Here is a 17,369-nt window from a genome sequence, read left to right on the forward strand (position 1 = left end):
TATTATTGTAATTATTATTGTTAATAATAAAGTAAATGTAAAATGGGGATTGAGACTGTGAGACCCACATGGGACATGGATGGTGCCTAACCTGATTAGATTGTATCTATCTCTAGACTGTAAACTTGTTGAGGGAAGGGAACGCAGTAAGCACTTAACAAATAAATACCATTGATGATGATGAGCTATCTCAGCACTTAGTACATTGTCTGGCACATAGTAAGTACTAAACAAAAACCATTAAAAAAAATAGGCAAGCAGCTGGTCTGCTGACCCCAAGACAAAGCTGCACTGCTCTGCTGAACCAGTCTTGGCCAAACCCAGATAAGTCAGCCCAGGGGTCCTGGCAGCTTCTCGTCCCACATGGCCCTGGGTCTGGGGTCCCCTCAATCACGCCCTGTACCCCCAGCTCTCTCCAGTGCCTGAGGAAGGGCCTTTCGGGTAGGAAAGCTTGGGGAGTATGAGGCAGCTACTAAAAACCCAGGGCTCATATAGGCAATCCTTCTCTGTGCACGGCTGCATAATCATAATAATAAATGTGGTATTTATTAAGCACTTACTATGTGCCAGGCACTTTACTAAGCACCGGGGCAGATATAAGCAAATTGGGTTGGACACTGCCCCTGTCCCATGTGGGGCTCACAGTCTTGATCCCCATTTTACAGATGAGGTAATTGAGGCACAGAGAAGTGAAGTGACTTGCCCAAGGTCACACAGCTGACAAATGGTGGAGCCGGGATTAGAACCCATGACCTTCTGACTCTCAGGCCTGTGCTGTACCAACTACGCCATGCTGCTTCTGGGTTTAGATGTGGACCTGCTCATAAAGGTGGATAGCTCTCTGTGCATGTGCATGCCTTACAGCATACAGAAGTGCCTTACCATGTGGGAGCGTGTGGGTACGTGACTGTGAGTGAAAGACTGGTGTATGCTGACGTGTGTGATGACTGTGCGTGTATGTATGTGTGAGGGAGTCTATGAGTGCTAGAAAACATTCATTCATTCATTCAATCATATTTATTGAGCACTTACTGTGTGCAGAGCACTGTACTAAGCTCTTGGAAAGTACAATACAGCAATGAAGAGAGACATTCCCTGCCCACAGTGGGCTTACAGTCTGGGGGCGGTGGGGGGTGGAGAACATGATGTATGCATGTGTGAATCTGGGTATATGCACAAGTGTGGATGGGTGCATGTAAGTCTGTGTATGTGCATGAGTGTGGGTATATGCACAAGTGAGTCTGTGTATGTGCCTGAGTGTGGTTGTGTATATGGGTGCTTGAGAACGTAGTGTGTGCATGTATGAGTAAATGAGTGAACCTTTGTGTGTGCATGTGAGGTTGTGTGGTATATGTGTGTGTGTGTGTGTGCGTGCATGCATGTTCACAGGCATGTTCCCCCCACAGTGTGCCCAGCCCATGTGCAAAGCTGGGAAGTGTGTGCAGAGGGAGACGGGATGTGGGGAGAGTGGAGAGCTCAGAGTGGGATTTAATAATAATAATGATGGTATTTGTTAATTGCTTACTACGTGCCAAGCACTGTTCTAAGCGCTGGGATTTGGTTGGAGAGACTGCTCCCCCAACACCAGAAGCCCCCCTGAGATTTGGTGGTGATGCCTCCCAGACACCCTCGAAGGGTGCGGCCAGCCCGCCGGACCATCCTCGGAGAATGTGGCGCTGGAGCCAGGCCCGCTGCTAGGAAAATAAACTCTATATTAGGCAGCAAACATGCCTTTATAGTAACAGCATGAAATTAGGTCAAGAGTAAATCTATGCTAGTGTATCGACTGTACAAACACCAGCACATGACTCTTCCCCAAGCGGGGATGATGGAGCCAGCATCGCTCCATCCCAGCTTTCTCGGGTTGAATTCCTTGGCATGGTGACGGAAATTCTATACCAATCACCTCTGATATTTATAAAAGTCAAGTGCTATTCCACGTGAACCGGGCAGCTCCCGCCAACCGGCACTCTAATCTGGGGGTCGGAAGGCCTGCTGCCCCCTGTGCCCCAACCCCGGACTGGGGGGAGTCCCTTGTAGAATCTGAGAATAAAAGGTGATTTTGTTATGACGGGCCAAGTCAGGCACCTGTAGGTTACACAAATGGCAGAAACACTTACTTCTCCTCCCTCTTATAGCCTCCCATCTCCCCCCAAGGCTCAGAATTGGGGTGTAAAGGTGTGGAAAAACGTGGTCTCTGCACGGGTTGCCTGAGGGGCAGAAACTGATGGTGCTCTGGGAGAAACAAGCCCCAGTAGGGGGCTGAGGTGGCAACCGTGGGTGCCTTTTTTGTGGCTGAGGGGCCCCAGCACTGGTGGGATTTTTCAGTGGAGTTTGTACAGAGTGCACATGGTGGCAGTCGTGGAGCAGTGGTCATTGTTGCTCAGAGTAATGCTCCCACCAAACACCCCTCCAACTTTGTTACCAAAGAAAGCAGCCTTCCCCTGAGCCACTGTAAGGGAGTGGGACGTTCAGGACAAACACATTTTTACAAATCTAAAACAGGGATTTGAATTTTACTCTAGTAAATTAAATGTCCAGCTCAGAGGTGCCAGGACTTAGACTGCTCAGATCAGAAATCGCAGGGCTGATCTGAATTGATCAGATCAGAGGTGCAAGGACTCTGGACTGCCCAGGTCAGAGATGTCACAGCAATGGATTGACCTAATCAAAGGTGTCAGGGTTATAGGCTGCCCAAATCAGAGATGGAGAAGCTGAGGACTGACCATATCAGATATAATAATAATAACAATAATAATAATTGTGATATTTGTTCAGGACTTACTATGTACCAGGCACTATACTAAGCACTGGGGTGGATACAAGCAAATCAGGTTGGACAGTCCTTGTCCCAAATGGGGCTCACAATCTAGATCCCCCTTTTACTTAGGAGGTAACAGAGGCACAGGGAAGTTAAGTGACTTACCCAAGGTCACACAGTAGACAAATGTGGCAGAACCCGTGACCTTCTGTCTCACAGGCCTGTGCGCTTTCCAGCACGCCATGCTGACAGGGCTACAGACTATTCAGATTAGAACAGTTGTGTACATATCTATAATCTATTTATAGTAATATCTTTAGAATGAAGCTCACTGTGAGTAGGGAATATATCTATCACTCTGCTGTACTGAACTCTCCCATGCACTTAGAACAGTGTTCTGCACACAGTAAGTGCTCAACAAGTTGATCGATTGATTAGAGGTGCCAGAGCTGTGCACTGCCGAGAGCTCAGAGATGCTAAGGCTATGGACTGATCAGATCAGAAATGCCAGGGCTGTGAATTAACTAGATCAGAGGTGCCAAGGCTGTAGGTTGTCCAAATCAGAGGTGTTAGGGCTATTGACTAACCAAATTAGAAATGTTAAGGCTGAACCTAACCAAGCCCTGGCATAAATAGGCCCAGACGCAACCGGTCTGGGAAGGGTGAGAAAGAGCCATACTTGAGGAGCAGGGTGTGTGTGTGTTGTGGGGGGGGGGGGGTCCCCTGTCCTCTGTTCTCACAAAAGATGGGTTTAACAGCAAAGGCAGGCCAGCCGTGGGATGGGGGAGAGTCTTCATGCTCACTAGATAGGGAGGCGAGTAGCAGCAATATCATTCATTCATGGTTCAGCCGTACCACAGAACTTCTCTCTACTTTTAAAGCCCTCTTAAAATCCCACCTTCTCCAATGAGCCTTCCCATTCATTCATTCATTCAATCGTATTTATTGAGTGCTTACTGTGTGTAGATCACTGTACTAAGCACTTGGGAAGTACAAGTTCGCAACATATAGAGACGGTCCCTACCCAACAGTGGGCTCACACTCCGTGCCCCCTGCCCATCCGGAGACGGAGTCTTTCGGTGCCAATTCCATCCCGCCCCGATCCCAGTCCGGCCCCGATTACTCCCAACACCCTGCTTGAGCCTGATCACTCTCTCAGCCTACTCTGTGCATATGTGTGTGTGTGTGTGTGCGTGTGTGTGTGCTCAATCGTTTATTTTGACTACTCGAATGGTAACTATTTTTGTTTGTCTCCCTCCTAAGAACGTAGGTTCCTCGTTGGCAGGGAACATGTGATTTCTTTATTCTATTCTTCTCAAGTAACTAGAGAAGCAGCATGGCATAGCAGATAGAGCATGGGCCTGGGAGTCAGAAGGTCGTGGCTTTAATCCTGGCTCCACCACTTGTCTGCTGTGTGACTTTGGGCAAGTCATTTAACTTCTCTGTGCCTCAGTTACATCATCTGTAAAATGAGAATTGGGACTATGTCCAACCCAATTTGATTGTATCTACCTTAGAGCTTAGTACATTGCCTAGCCCATAGCAAGCACTTAACAAATACCATAATTATTATTAGTAGTAGTACAGTGCACTGCACCAAGTGAATGCTCAATAATTATTGCTGCTGCTACTACTAGGACGACTCCTAATACTACTTCAATGGCCCCCATGGGACTGGGAGATGAGACATTGGACTCTGGTTCCAGGCACTTCCCTCCCTAGACCTCAGCTCCCCACTAGTGAAGTGAGGAGAAGGACCAGATGTCCTGGGGAACTGCCTAATAGGAAGAGCCTGGGCCTCGGAGTCAAGGAACCTGGGTTCTAATCCCTGTTCTGCCACATGCCTGCTGTATGACCTACGGCAAGCCACTTCACTTCTCTGTGCTTCAGCTTCCTCATCTGCAAATGGGGATGAAATACCTGCTCTTCCTTCTACTTAGACTGAGAGTCCCATGTGGGACGGGGACTGTGTCCAACCTGATTAACTTGAACCCATCCCAACACTTAGTACAGCGCTTGGAACATAGTAAGTGTTGAACAAATATTATTACTACCATCATAATTACTATTATTCATCCTTACCCACCATCTACCCCAAAGAGGCTGGGCTGGAGGGTTTGGAAAGAGGTGCGGTCAGTTCCTGGTGACAGCTAGGGGCCAACTTGCACTAGAACATATTCACCTTCTAGGTCAGATTTGACTCTCCGAATCATCTCCCTTCTGACCCAGTTGGGTTCCTCCAGGCCAGGAATATCCACAGGAGCCAATGCAGGTTGAGGCCCTCCATGTCCCCAGCACGTCCCCCTGGATCTTGGGGACCCTAGAAGGAAGAAAGAGACTCAAGGTCTCAGTGTCCGAACAAGGGGAAACAGGCTCCACCTGCAGTAGGAGGGATTTAGGAAAGAGTCAAGCCGGGGTAGAGCTAGAGCTCAGGTTGTGGCTACGAGAGGATTAGGGTAGAGGCAGGATTAGAGTTAGGTTGGGGTTAGAGTTAGAGTCCAGGTGGAGTTAGAGAAGCAGTGTGGCCTAGTCAATAGAGCAAGGACCTGGAAATCAGAAAGATCTGGGTTCTAAGCCTGAATCAGCTACTTGCCTGCTGAGTGGCCTCGGACAAATCACCTAACTTCTCAGTGCTTCAGTTCCCTCATCTGTAAAATGGGAATTAAGACTTTGAGCCCCATGCGTGACAGGGACTGTGTCCAACCTGACAAATTTGTATTGACCCCAGTGCTTAGTACAGTGCCTGACACATAGTAAGCACTCAATAAATTCCATAAAAAAAGTTGGGATTTGGGCTAGGGTTGGGGATCTAACGTTTGCATAGACTACTGATCAGGTTTATATATGTCTATGCCTGGGGGTCAGAAGCCCCTGGGGATGTTAGGCAGCAAAAAACAAGGGGAAGGGGGCCGGCCTGAATGATTTCCAGAGCCCATTCCCAGCTGTGAGCCCCCAGGCCACTGATGCTTTTGCCCACAGGAAGTTTTCAATGTCTATGCCTGCTCCCAGCCTTCCCCCATGCGTGACTGAAAAGGACACACTGGCCATTCCAGCAGGTGATGAGAAACCTGTTTAACGTCCATCACGTTGCTTGATTCGGGCTATTTCTGGATCCTGGGGCCCCTCCTGTCCCCACTTCTCTGAGAGCAAATAAAGCCCCTGGTTTCCTCCCTCCCTGCCCTCCTCTAGAGGTCCAAGCTTCTTGCCTTCCTCACTGGCCTCCTCTCCAATCAGTGGGAGAGTTCCTGTCTGTATTCCCAAGCTGGAAGAAAGCCCAAACTATCACCCAGGCCAGCCCTCTGCCTTGGAGCCGGGGACCACCTATGCCTCGCAGGGTCGATGGACATCTTTTTGGTGGTTACCCATCTCAAGAGGCAGAACTTCACTGCCCTCTCTTGGTCTCCTGCTCCAGAAAGCCGGGAAGTTCTTCCGAATATCTGCCCCAGTGCTCTCCTGCTGCAGATTTGGACCTTATCTCCTGCCACCATCGGTCCAGGCATGAGAATCTGCGTCCCGGTCCTGCCCAGAAAGAGTACTGACTCCCCTGCCTGGCCGGGTCCTGCCAAGGCTGTTTGGCCCAGGACCTTGCCTCCGGTCATGACCTTTGACTTGAGTCCAACACCAAGACCCCCACTTTGTTTCCCATCTCCCTCGCCCCCATGCCCCCCAGTTTCAACTACCACGGGGCACCCCTCTGCCTGGAGAGCCCGCCCCGGCCCAAACCTTGGAGTTACAGCTGCCGGAAAAACATTATGATTGGTAAAATCCATTCCTAATTAGTCTGACTTTGAATAAAGAGGGCAATTATTTTAGAATTTATTAACTGCTGCCTGGCCAGAGAAGTTTCCAGATCCAATGACACGGAGAAGCTATTTCTGTTCAGTGATGCAGCAATTTATATTCCTGATCGGTCATTAAAACCTTTGGCACCAAACTGGTTCTGTTTCCTGAGCCAAGATAGTGTCCGTGTGTCAAATTTCAAGCTCGGGGTATAAATTAAGCCATTAATGGTATTTATCAGTTTATCGGGACTAAAAGGCCTACTTACTAATTTAAGAAGTTCCTAAATATAGGATAAAGCAGTGTTGTGCGTGTGCGGGCGTGGGGGCGTATGTGCGTGCGTGTGTTTCTCGGTTTCAGTTTCTGAGTGGTGTAAAACACTCGGAGGTGTAAATGAAGTGCGGCTTCTAGCGGAGCCCAAGAGCTGTTAATTCCTCTTTGCTCTGCCAGAGAAACGCTTTGGGAGCTGCAGTGTTTTGCAATATGTATTTGTCATAATAGAAAGGTGTAAAGTGATCTCTGTTTATCTTCTCAGAGTCTTTGCTGTTCCAAAACAGAAAGCCAAAGAGGAACAGCAAAGCTGAATCCAGTCCAGCCCCTCCCCGTGGGTCTGGCCCCTCTGTGTCCTTGGAAGTGCAGCCAGTCATAAGGTCTTAGACCGAGGAGGCCCAGGGAGGTGGCATCCCTTATGGAGGTAGTGGGGCCTAGGGGAAAGAGCATAGGACCGGGAGGCAGGAAACCCAGGTGCAAGCCTCAGCTCTGCTACTCACCTTCTGGATGACTTGGGCAAATCTCTTAACCTTTATGTACTCCAGTTTCCTCATCTGCATAAAGGCAGCCTCTTTCCCTTTGATATTCCCTTTGAGACTGAACCCTCTTTTTATGGAATTTGTTAAGAGCTTACTATGTTTCAAGCACTATTCTAAGTGCTGGAGTGGATACAAGATAATCATGCAGGATACGGTCCCTGTCACCCTTGGGGCTCACAGTCTAAACAGGAGGCAGAACAGGTACTAAATCCCCATTTTGCAGTTGAGGAAACTGAAGCACAGAGCAGTTATGTGACTTGCCTAAAGTCACACAGCAAGCAGATAGCAAGCAGATTAGGGATTAGAATGCAGGTCCTCTGAGTTACTATTTATTTGAGGAAGCCTTATGCTTGGACTTGAGAGATCTGTAGTCCTGGGTCCTTCCTGCCACTACTGGACTGCATGGGTGTCAGGCAGGCTCCTTTAGGACTCTGCACTGCCTCAGTTTCCCCAAGGGGAAACTGGAACAGGGGAACAGTCCTGGTGTATGCTGTGGGAGTGGGAAATAGCCCAGCTTTGCTGCCGGGACCCCAAAATGCCCAACAGCTTCCAAGTACCCCACCTCTCCCTCCCTCCAGGAGCCATGCCCCAGTGCTCTGAGAATCCACAAGGAGATGTGGGTCAAAGGAAGATGGGATGAGGGGTTTGGGGAAGGGCAGATTCACATGCTCATGTACCCTTTGCCTGCTGCCATTTTGGCCCAGCCCTGTTTCTTTCAGATCCCAGCTTGGCTCGTGGAGGAAGGCTCAAGGTGGCATTCAGGACTCTGGTCTTCGGGGTCAACGGGTAAATCCCCACCTAGCCAGATGCGTGGTATGGATCCCTGTTCCACTCCCTCCTGGCCAGAGCCATTGGAGGGAAGGAGGGAGAGGGAGGGGAAACATATTCTGCTTCTCTTTCTCCTGTAAACTGTAAGCTCCTTGTGGACAGGGATCGTGTCTACCAACTCTATCATATTCGCTGCAAGTGCTTAGTACAATGCTCCACACAAAGCAAGCGCTCAGGAAATTGCATCAATGGATTGATTGATTTTCCCGGCCTCAGAGAGGATGGGATAGACATAGACTCACCAGTGTGCGTCTGCCTGTGGATCTCCAGGGCATCCTCCTTGGAGAACTGGGTACCGCACTGATCACAGACAAAGGCTTTGGCACCCGCTGCAAACAAAAGAGGAAGCACATTATGCTTGGGCTAGTGCCTGGATCGGGGCAGTAGGGACAGCCAGGTGTGTGGCTGTACAGAGGGGAGGAGGAGGTCGACGACTCTTGATGAGAAATGTATCTGTCCCACCTTTGCACCAGAATCTTCTTTCTATAAAACCCTAAAACCACTGAGCCTGCAATTTTGATGTCAATCTTAACTCTTCCCCTGCCTTCCAACTGTTATATTCAAGCCATTGCTCTTCACACCCTTTATTCCCCACTCCCTCAGCCCCACAGCACTTGTGTAGATATCCATAGTTTATTTATATTCATATCTGTCTCCCCCTCTAGATTACAAGCTCATTGTGGGCAGGGAATGTATCTACCAACATTGTTGTTCTGTACTTTCCCTAAGTGCTTAATACAGCACTCTGAACACAGTATGCACTCAGGAAATATGATTGATTGACTGCTAAATCCTGCCAATTCTTCCTCCATGCCATTTATCTCATCAGCTTAGTCTTTCCCTCACAAACTGCTACCACCTTGGTCCAGGCTCTATTCATTACTTGGCTTGATGCTGCTGCTGCTGCTGCTACTGCTGACGATTATCATTATTATTTTCATGGTATTTGTTAAGCCTTTATTATGTGTCAAGCACTGTTTCAAGCTTTGAAGTACTTACTAGTCAGGTTGGACACAGTCCCTGTCCCATATAGGGCTCACAGTCTAAGCAGGAGGGAGAACAGGCATTGTAAATCTTCACAATTACTCAATCAATGGCATTTTTTATCAATCAGTCGATATTTACTGAGTGCTTACTTCGGCGCAGAGCATTATAGTAAGCGTTTGGGAAAGTACAATGCAATAGAGTTGGTAGACGTGATCGCTGCCCACAAGAAGCTTACAGTCTACAGACTACAGTATCAGCCTCCTTGCTAACCTCACTGCCTCCAGCCTCTCCCTGCTCCTAACCTACTCACTGTACCTTGATTTCATCTATCTCACTGCTGACCCCTTGCCCACATCTTCCCTCTTGCCTGTAACTCCCTCTACCTTCATTTAGGATAGACCATCACTCTTCCCATCTTCAAAGACTTATTAAAATCACATCTCCTCCAAGAGTCCTTCCCTGACTAAGCCTAACTCCCTTTCCCTTCTACATCATCCTTGCACTTGGATTTGTGTCCTTTATTCACCCCACCCTCAGTCCCATAGCACTTTTGTACATCTCCATACTTTATTTTGATGTCTGCCTCCCCTTCAAGACTGTAAGCTCCTTGTGGGCAAGGGAACGCATCTACCAAATTTATTTTACTCTCCCAAACACTTAGTACAATGTTCTGCACCAAGAAAATACGATTGATTGATTGATACCACCATATGGGTCATCTTCCTGCAGTGTCACTCATCACATATCTCTGCTGTCTTCAGGACCCTCTACTGACTTTCTTTTTCCTTCCACATAAGCAAAAACTCCTCAGAATCAACTTCAAGGATCCTCCAGCTCTCCCCATTTTACCTAGCCTCTCTTCATTTCTCCTACTCCCTAGCTCACTCTCTTCATCTCTTCCAAGGCCCTCAACTGAACCCTCTTCCACTTCCATCTTTTCCCTCACTCTGTTCCCATTTGGGTACTCATGATCCTGGTGTTGCACTTGGATACACATTTTTATACTTGCTCCCTTCCAACTTGGAATTTACTTTAGGATCTGCCTCCCCATCTAGATTGTAGACTCCTTGAGGGCAGGGATTATATATACTCACTCTATTGTACTCTCCCAAATGCTTTGTATGGTGCTTTGCACAGTTAGGAATGAATAAATATTATGGATTGATTGACTGGAATTCCTTCGCCAATTAATTAATCAGACTGCAGTTCTCTTAAAGGTCAAAGCACTCCTAAAATATTGCTACCTCAAACAAGCCACCCCTCATCAATTCACATTGAAACATATCACAGTAAGTGCTCAATAAATATCACTGATTGATTGATTAAACAACTCATCAGACATTTCTAGCACTTATTTGCACCCCTTCTCAGCACTCATACATGTAGACAGCTGTAAAGTCAATCATTTCATTCATTCAATCACATTTATTGAGCGCTTACTGTGTGCAGAGCACTGTACTAAGCGCTTGGGAAGCACAATTCAGCAACAAATAGCGACAATCCCTTCCCAAAATGGGCTCATAGTCTAATCTAGACTGTGACAATCATTTGCTCTAATGACCCTAGCATGGCCTAGTGGAAATTGTGCAGACCTGGGAGTCAGAGAACCTGGGTTCTAATCCCGGCTCCACCACCTGCCTGCTGTGTGACCTTGGGTAACTCACTTCAGTTCTCTGTACTTCATTTTCCTCTTCTTTAAAATGGGGATTCAGTTCCTGTTCTACCTCCTATTTAGACTGGGAGCCTCATGTGGGACAGGGACAGCATCTGACTTGATTAACTTTTATCTACCCCATGCTTAGAACAGGGCTTGACACATAGTAAGCACTTAAATACCGTAATTTTTAGACTTGTCCGTTATTTTCCCAATAAAGTAGAAGTTCTTGGTGAGCAAGGAACACATCTCATGCTTTTATTATACTCCCCTAAATGCCTAACTGGGGCATTGCATCTAGTAGGTGCTCAATATGTACCATTACTACTAATACTAATAATACTTTTGGTATTTGTTAAGCACTTACTATGTGCCAAGCCCTGTTCTAAGCACTGGGATGGATATAAGGTTATCAGGTTGAACACAGTCCCTGTCCCACTTGGGGCTCACACTCTTAATCCCCATTTTCTACATGAGGTAACTGAGGTTCAGAGAAGTGAAGTGACTCACCCAAGGTCACACAGCAGACAAGTGTCAGAGCCGGGATTAGAACCTGGATCCCTCTGACTCCCAGGCCTGTGCTCTATCCACTAGGTCACACTGCTACTACTGCTACTACTATCAATCAATCATAAGCACTTACTGCTTGGGGGAGTATAAAACAACAGAGTTGGCAAACATGTGCCTTGCCCACAAGGAGCTTACAGTTTAGAGAGGGAGATTACAGTCTAGAGGACTACTACTACTACTATTACTACTACTATTATCAATCAATCAATTAATTGTAATTTATTGAGCATTTACTGCTTGGGAGAGTACAAAATAAAAGAGTTGGTAGACATGTTCCTTGCCCACGAGGAGCTTAAAGTCTAGAGGGGGAGATTACAGTAAAGAGGACTATACTATTACTACTGCTATTACAACTACTTGTACTATTACTACTGAACGATGTCCTCTTCTCTTCCCATTTCAGCCACACAACTCACCTAGTCCAGGACACCATCCTCAACAGAGGTACCAGGAAAGAAGAAGGAACTCTGTGTTGGTTGCTCTCCTGGATGCCCACTTTTGAAGTCAAGGAAGAACCCTCTCTAATACCCCTTTCTTCTCTCTCCTTCCCCAGCAGGTGGGGCAGTGGATGCTGGAAGGCGAAGGGAGGAAGGAAACTGGGACTTCATTGAGAAGTAGTGTGGCTTAGTGAATAGAGCACGGGCATGGGAATAACAAGGTCATGGGTTCTAATCCCGGCTCCACCTCTTGTCTGCTGTGTGGCAAGTCACTTCATTTCTCTGTGCCTCCGTTACCTCATCTGTAAAATGGAGATTGAGACTATGAGCCCCACGTGGGACAGGGACTGTGTCCAACCTAATTTGCTTGTATCCACCCCAGCACTTAGTACAGTGCCTGGCACATAGTAAGTGTTTAACAATACCAGAATGATTATTATTATTATTATCCAAGGATCTTTACAAACAGACGGGCATCTCTGAGTATTGGATGGGTAAAATGGGGCCGAAGAAATCTCTGAATTCTGAACAGACTCTGCAGGGTTGGGGTCCAAGGGCACAGAAGCAGGCAAAGAACCCAAACTGCCCAAATTCAAAAAAGAGATACTGAGACTGCAAGTTTTAGACTATAAACTTGTCTCTAGACTGAGAGCTCACTGTGGGCAGGAATGTGTCTTGTTATACTGTACTCTCCCAAGCACTTAGTACAGTGCTTTGCACACAGTAAATGCTCTGTAAATACAGTTGAATGAATAGACTGTAAGCTCATTATGGGTAGGGAATGTGTCTACCAACTCTGTTATATTGTAGAAGAAGCAGTGTGGTCTAGTAGAAAGAGCACAGACCTGAGAGTCAGAAGGCCTGGGCTCTAACCTGACTCTGCCAATTGCTTGCTGGGTGGCCTTGGGTAAGTCACTGAGCTTCTCTGTGCCTCAGTTTCCTCAAGTGAAAAATGGGGATTCAATACCTGTTCTCCCTCATACTTCAGACCATAAGCCCCATGCGGGACAGGGATGTGTCTGACCTAATTGACTTGTACCTACCCCAGCGCTAAGAACAGCGTTTGACACCTAGTAAGCACTCAACAAGTACCATAAAACAAACCATAAAACAAACAAAACTCTGCTTCAATCAATCCATCATATTTATAGTGTGCTTAGTATGTTCAGAGCACTGTACTAAACACTTGGGAGAGTACAATATAACAATATAATGGAGGTGGTAGACACTTTCACTGCCCATAATAATCTCAAAGTCTAGAGGGGGAAACAGACATAAATATAAATAAATATAATATGGGTATGTATCTAAGTGCTGTGTGGCTGAGGGAGAAGTGAGTAAAAGGGAGCAAATCAGGGTGATGCAGAAGGAAGTGGGAAAAGAGGAAAGGAGGGCTTAATTAGGGAAAGCCTCTTGGAGGAGGTGTGCCTTCAATAAGGCTTTGAAAGAAAGGAGAGCAATTATCTATCAGATATGAAGAGGGAGGGCATTCAAGGCCAGAGGCAGGATGTGGACAAGAGGTCGGCGGTGAGATGGATGAGATCAAGGTACAGTGAGTAGACTGGCATTAGAGAAGTGAAGTGTTGAGGCAGGGTTGTAGTAGGAGAGCAGTGAGGTGGGGTGTACTCTTTCAAGCACTCTTTCTGCACACAGTAAGTGCTCGATAAATATGATTGGGTTCTAACCCTGGCTGTGCAAGTCACTTCACTTCTCTGTGCCTCAGTTTCCTCCATCTGTAAAATGGGGATTAAGACTGTGAGCTCCATGTGGAACATGGGCTATACTCAATCTGATTTGCTTGTATTTCCCCGCCCCCCCCCCCCCCCCACACGCAATGCTTTGTACAGTACCTGGCACATAGTAAGTGCTTAACAAATACCAGAATTATTATTATTATTACTATAACTGGGTGTGGGGGCAATGCTAGGGACACCATATCTCTCTGTCTCTTTCTATATCTCCCTCTTTACATCTCTCTATGTCTTTTTGCCTCTACCTCTCACTTATTTTAATGACACTAATTGAGCAACTGCTGAGTGCTAGGCACTCTACTGGAGGCTTGGGAGAGTCCAACTGGAACAAGACACGCATTCTCTGCCCTCACGCTTAGAGTCTAATGAGAAGACAGACCAAAATGATTTATAAATTATGAGGCAGGAGGAAGAACAAGTCTAAGAAGGAAAAGGCACAAGTATATCAAGATGAAACAGCTCCCAATGATTGAATGGACAGATAAATTTATAAATAATAAACACGCATCTGGATATGAATACTGAGAGTATGGTTTAAAATACAGAAGTTCCAAGGGAAAGCCTCTGGAGTTTCGTGAGTTAATTGGGGAAGACTTCCTGGTGGAGATGGAACTTTAAGAAGGCTTTAAAACCTTAGCCTAAACTCTTCTATATCTCTATGTGTCTGTCTCTGGGGCTTTCTCGGTCTATACGTTTCTTTGTCTCTGCATCCCTATCTAATCTCTGAATGTCTCTCTCTAGTTGTCTTTGTCTCTCTCAATCAGTCTCTGTGCCTCTCCATCTTCCCATCTTTCTTTCTCCATCTCTGTTTCCTTCCAGGTTTCTGCTGTGTATCTTAGGACTCCGCTTATCTCAGTTTCTCAGTGCCTGTCTCTTTTGGTCTCTGTTTCTCTGTCTCAGTCTCTGTCTCTCTCTCCTTCTAGATCAATCTCCACCTGTCTTTCTAGGTCTCCATCTACCTTAATCCCCCTCAACATGTCTCTGCTTCTATCTTCCTCTACATGTCTCTGTCCTTGTCTCTCTTGGCCTTTTCCTGTCTTTATCTCCCTCAACTTCCCTCTACATGTCTCGGTGCCTGTCTCTCTTGGACTCTACCTGCCTCTATCTTCCTGTACATGTCTCTGTCCCTGTCTCTCTTGGCCTCGACCTGCCTCTGCCTCCCTCTACATGTCTCTGCATCTGTCTCTCTTCCTGCAGCCATTACTTCTTCTCCATCTCGGCCAATCATTACCCATCGATGACTTTCTGTCCATCTGCAACTGATCTCATCTCAGTTGTAGCAAATCCTCGCTGGTCTCTGAAGAGGAAGGGGGGGGTGAGGGGGGCGAGGGCTTCATCTCCATCTGACAAGAGGCACAGCAGGTGCAGGGGGCAGAGCCCCCCCGCCTCCCCCGGCATTATGCGCGCGTGGCGTTTGTGGGGATTCTTGGAAACCGCTTCTCCCCCAGGGCCCGGCCGGCGGAGAGGAAATGGTGGGCAGTACGACCCCCTCCCCCCCGGACCGGGGCAAAGGAGATAAGAACTGGATCCGCCCCCGCTGCGCCCCGCGGGGGGGAGAGACCCGAGTGGGGAGGAGAACGGGGGAGGTCTCGGCTGCAGCATGGAGTAGTGGATTAGAACACGGGCCTGGGAATCAGAAGGTCATGAGTTCTAATCCCGACTCTGCCACTTGTCTGCTGTGTGACCTTGAGCAAGTCACTTTACTTCTCTGGGCCACAGTTACCTCATCCCTAAAATGGGGATGAAGACTTGTGAGCCCTTTGCGGGACAGGGACTGCGTCCAACCTGATTTGCTTGAAATAATAATAATAATAATGGTAGCATTTGTTAAGCGCTTACTATGTGCCAAGCACTGTTCTAAGTGCCGGGGTATTTCAGGTTGTCCCACATGGGGCTCATAGTCTTAATCCCCACTTTACAGTTGAGGTAACTGAGGCACAGAGAAGTTAAGTGACTCGCCCAAAGTCACGCAGCTGATAAGTGGCAAAGCCGGGATTAAAAACCACGACTAAGCCCGTGCTCTTTCCACTAAGCCACGCTGGTTCTCTATCCACCCCAGCATTTAGTACAGTGCCAGGCACATAGTAAGCGCTTAACAAATACCATATTCATTGTTTTTATTATGTGGACGGCTCTGGCCTCTCCCCCACCGCCCCCCTCGGCCTCTTCTCCAGTCTCCAGCGGGAGCCTCCTGCCCGGCGAGGGGCTTCGCTCCCACACCTCCGAGGGCCCGACCCCACCAGACCCCCTCCCCCGAAACCTCTTTGCAATCGGGATGGGGTGGAGGGGGCCGATCTGAGCGCACTCCATCTGCCCCCTTTCAAAGGCTGCTGAGCTGGCGGCTCCGTGCTAGGTCCCGGACCTCTCCGACCTCCCTCCATTAAACGCGATGAATTTCCCGTCCCGGCAGTGATCGATGGGGGAGGACTCGTCTTTTTGATCCACACGGAAGCCTGTGCCTGTTCGCTGGGCATAGGGCGAGCCCAGGGCAGGCGGCCCAGCCGGGGACGACCCGATGAGAAGCGGCATGCCGTAGTGGATAGAGGAGCCTGGGAGTCATGAGTTCTAATCCCGACCCTGACACTTGTCTGCTGTGTGACCTGGGGTAAGTCACTTCACTTCTCTGGGCCTCCGTTTATCTTATCTGTAAATTGGGGATTGAAGCTGCGAGCCCCACGTGGGACAGGGACTGTGTCCAGCCTGATTTGCTTGAATCCACACTGGCGCTTAGTACAGTGCCTGGCACATAGTAAGTGCTTAACAAATACCATTATTATTATTATCTTGATTATTACCCCGCGGCGGTCTCATATTTCCCCGTCATTCTCCTCTGCGCCCCTCCCCAAGTCCCGCCGTCCCTAAACCCTTCATGTATTCCTGCAACCCCCACTCCCCACGACCCTTAGCCCGGGGGGCACGGGACCCCAGTTCCCGGAGGGATGAAAACCCCTTCCCATCCAATGTCCTCAAAGGAAGATAATAATAATAATAATAGTGTCTGCTAAGCGCTTACTCTGTGCTAGGCTCTGTATTAAGCGCTGGGGTGGATACAAGCAAATCGGGTTGGACACAGGCCCTGCCCCACGTGGGGCTCCCAATCTCAATCCCCATTTTGCAGCTGAGGTAACAGAGGCACAGAGAAGTGAAGTGAGTTGCCCACACAGCAGACAAACGACAGAGCTGGGATTAGAACCCATGACCTTCTGTCTCCCAGACCCGTGAGAGATCCACAACGCTCATCTTCCTGGAATGGACTGAAGGCGGGGAGACAGGGGATTGGACCAAATGACCTCCGTTCACCCCCTCGGGCCCGTCGCCCCAGCGGATTGCCGGGTGTGAGGCGGGCAGTGCCCGGGCGGCCCCTAGGGGGCGGCAGAGGGCCTCGGGCTCGGCTGCCCGCTCTGGCCCCGCCCACTGTTTAAAGGGCTTCCTCGTGGTCCATTCATTCATTCGTTCAATCGTATTTATTCATTCATTCATTCATTCATTCATTCAATCGTATTGATTGAGCGCTTACTGGGTGCAGAGCACTGTACTAAGCGCTTGGGAAAAGTACAAGTTAGCAACACATAGAGACGGTCCCTACCCAACAGTGGGCTCACAGTCTAGAAGGGGGAGACAGAGAACAAAACAAAACATATTAATAAAATAAATAGAATAAGTACAACTAAAATAGAGTAATAAATATGTAAAAACATATATACATATATACAGGTGCTATGGGGAAGGGAAGGAGGTAAGGCAGGGGGGATGGAGAGGGGGAGGAGGGGGAGAGGAAGGAGGGGGCTCAGT

The 17,369-nt window shown here is 48.1% G+C and overlaps 1 protein-coding gene across 1 annotated transcript in view; it reads right to left on the bottom strand.

Moving 5' to 3' along the window:
• The window catches only part of ZBTB16 (zinc finger and BTB domain containing 16), a 158,113-nt gene that overhangs the window by 44,455 nt on the left and 96,289 nt on the right, over window positions 1-17,369 (bottom strand). Inside the window, exons 4-5 of the mRNA XM_038753414.1 lie at window positions 8,421-8,507; window positions 4,944-5,081 (exon numbers count right to left, since the gene is read on the bottom strand). Coding sequence (XP_038609342.1) covers window positions 4,944-5,081; window positions 8,421-8,507 — 225 coding nt within the window. The remainder of the gene's footprint in view (window positions 1-4,943; window positions 5,082-8,420; window positions 8,508-17,369) is intronic.

The sequence above is a fragment of the Tachyglossus aculeatus genome, chromosome 11 (genome assembly GCF_015852505.1).
Source record: "Tachyglossus aculeatus isolate mTacAcu1 chromosome 11, mTacAcu1.pri, whole genome shotgun sequence".
Classification (NCBI taxonomy): Eukaryota; Metazoa; Chordata; class Mammalia; order Monotremata; family Tachyglossidae; genus Tachyglossus; species Tachyglossus aculeatus.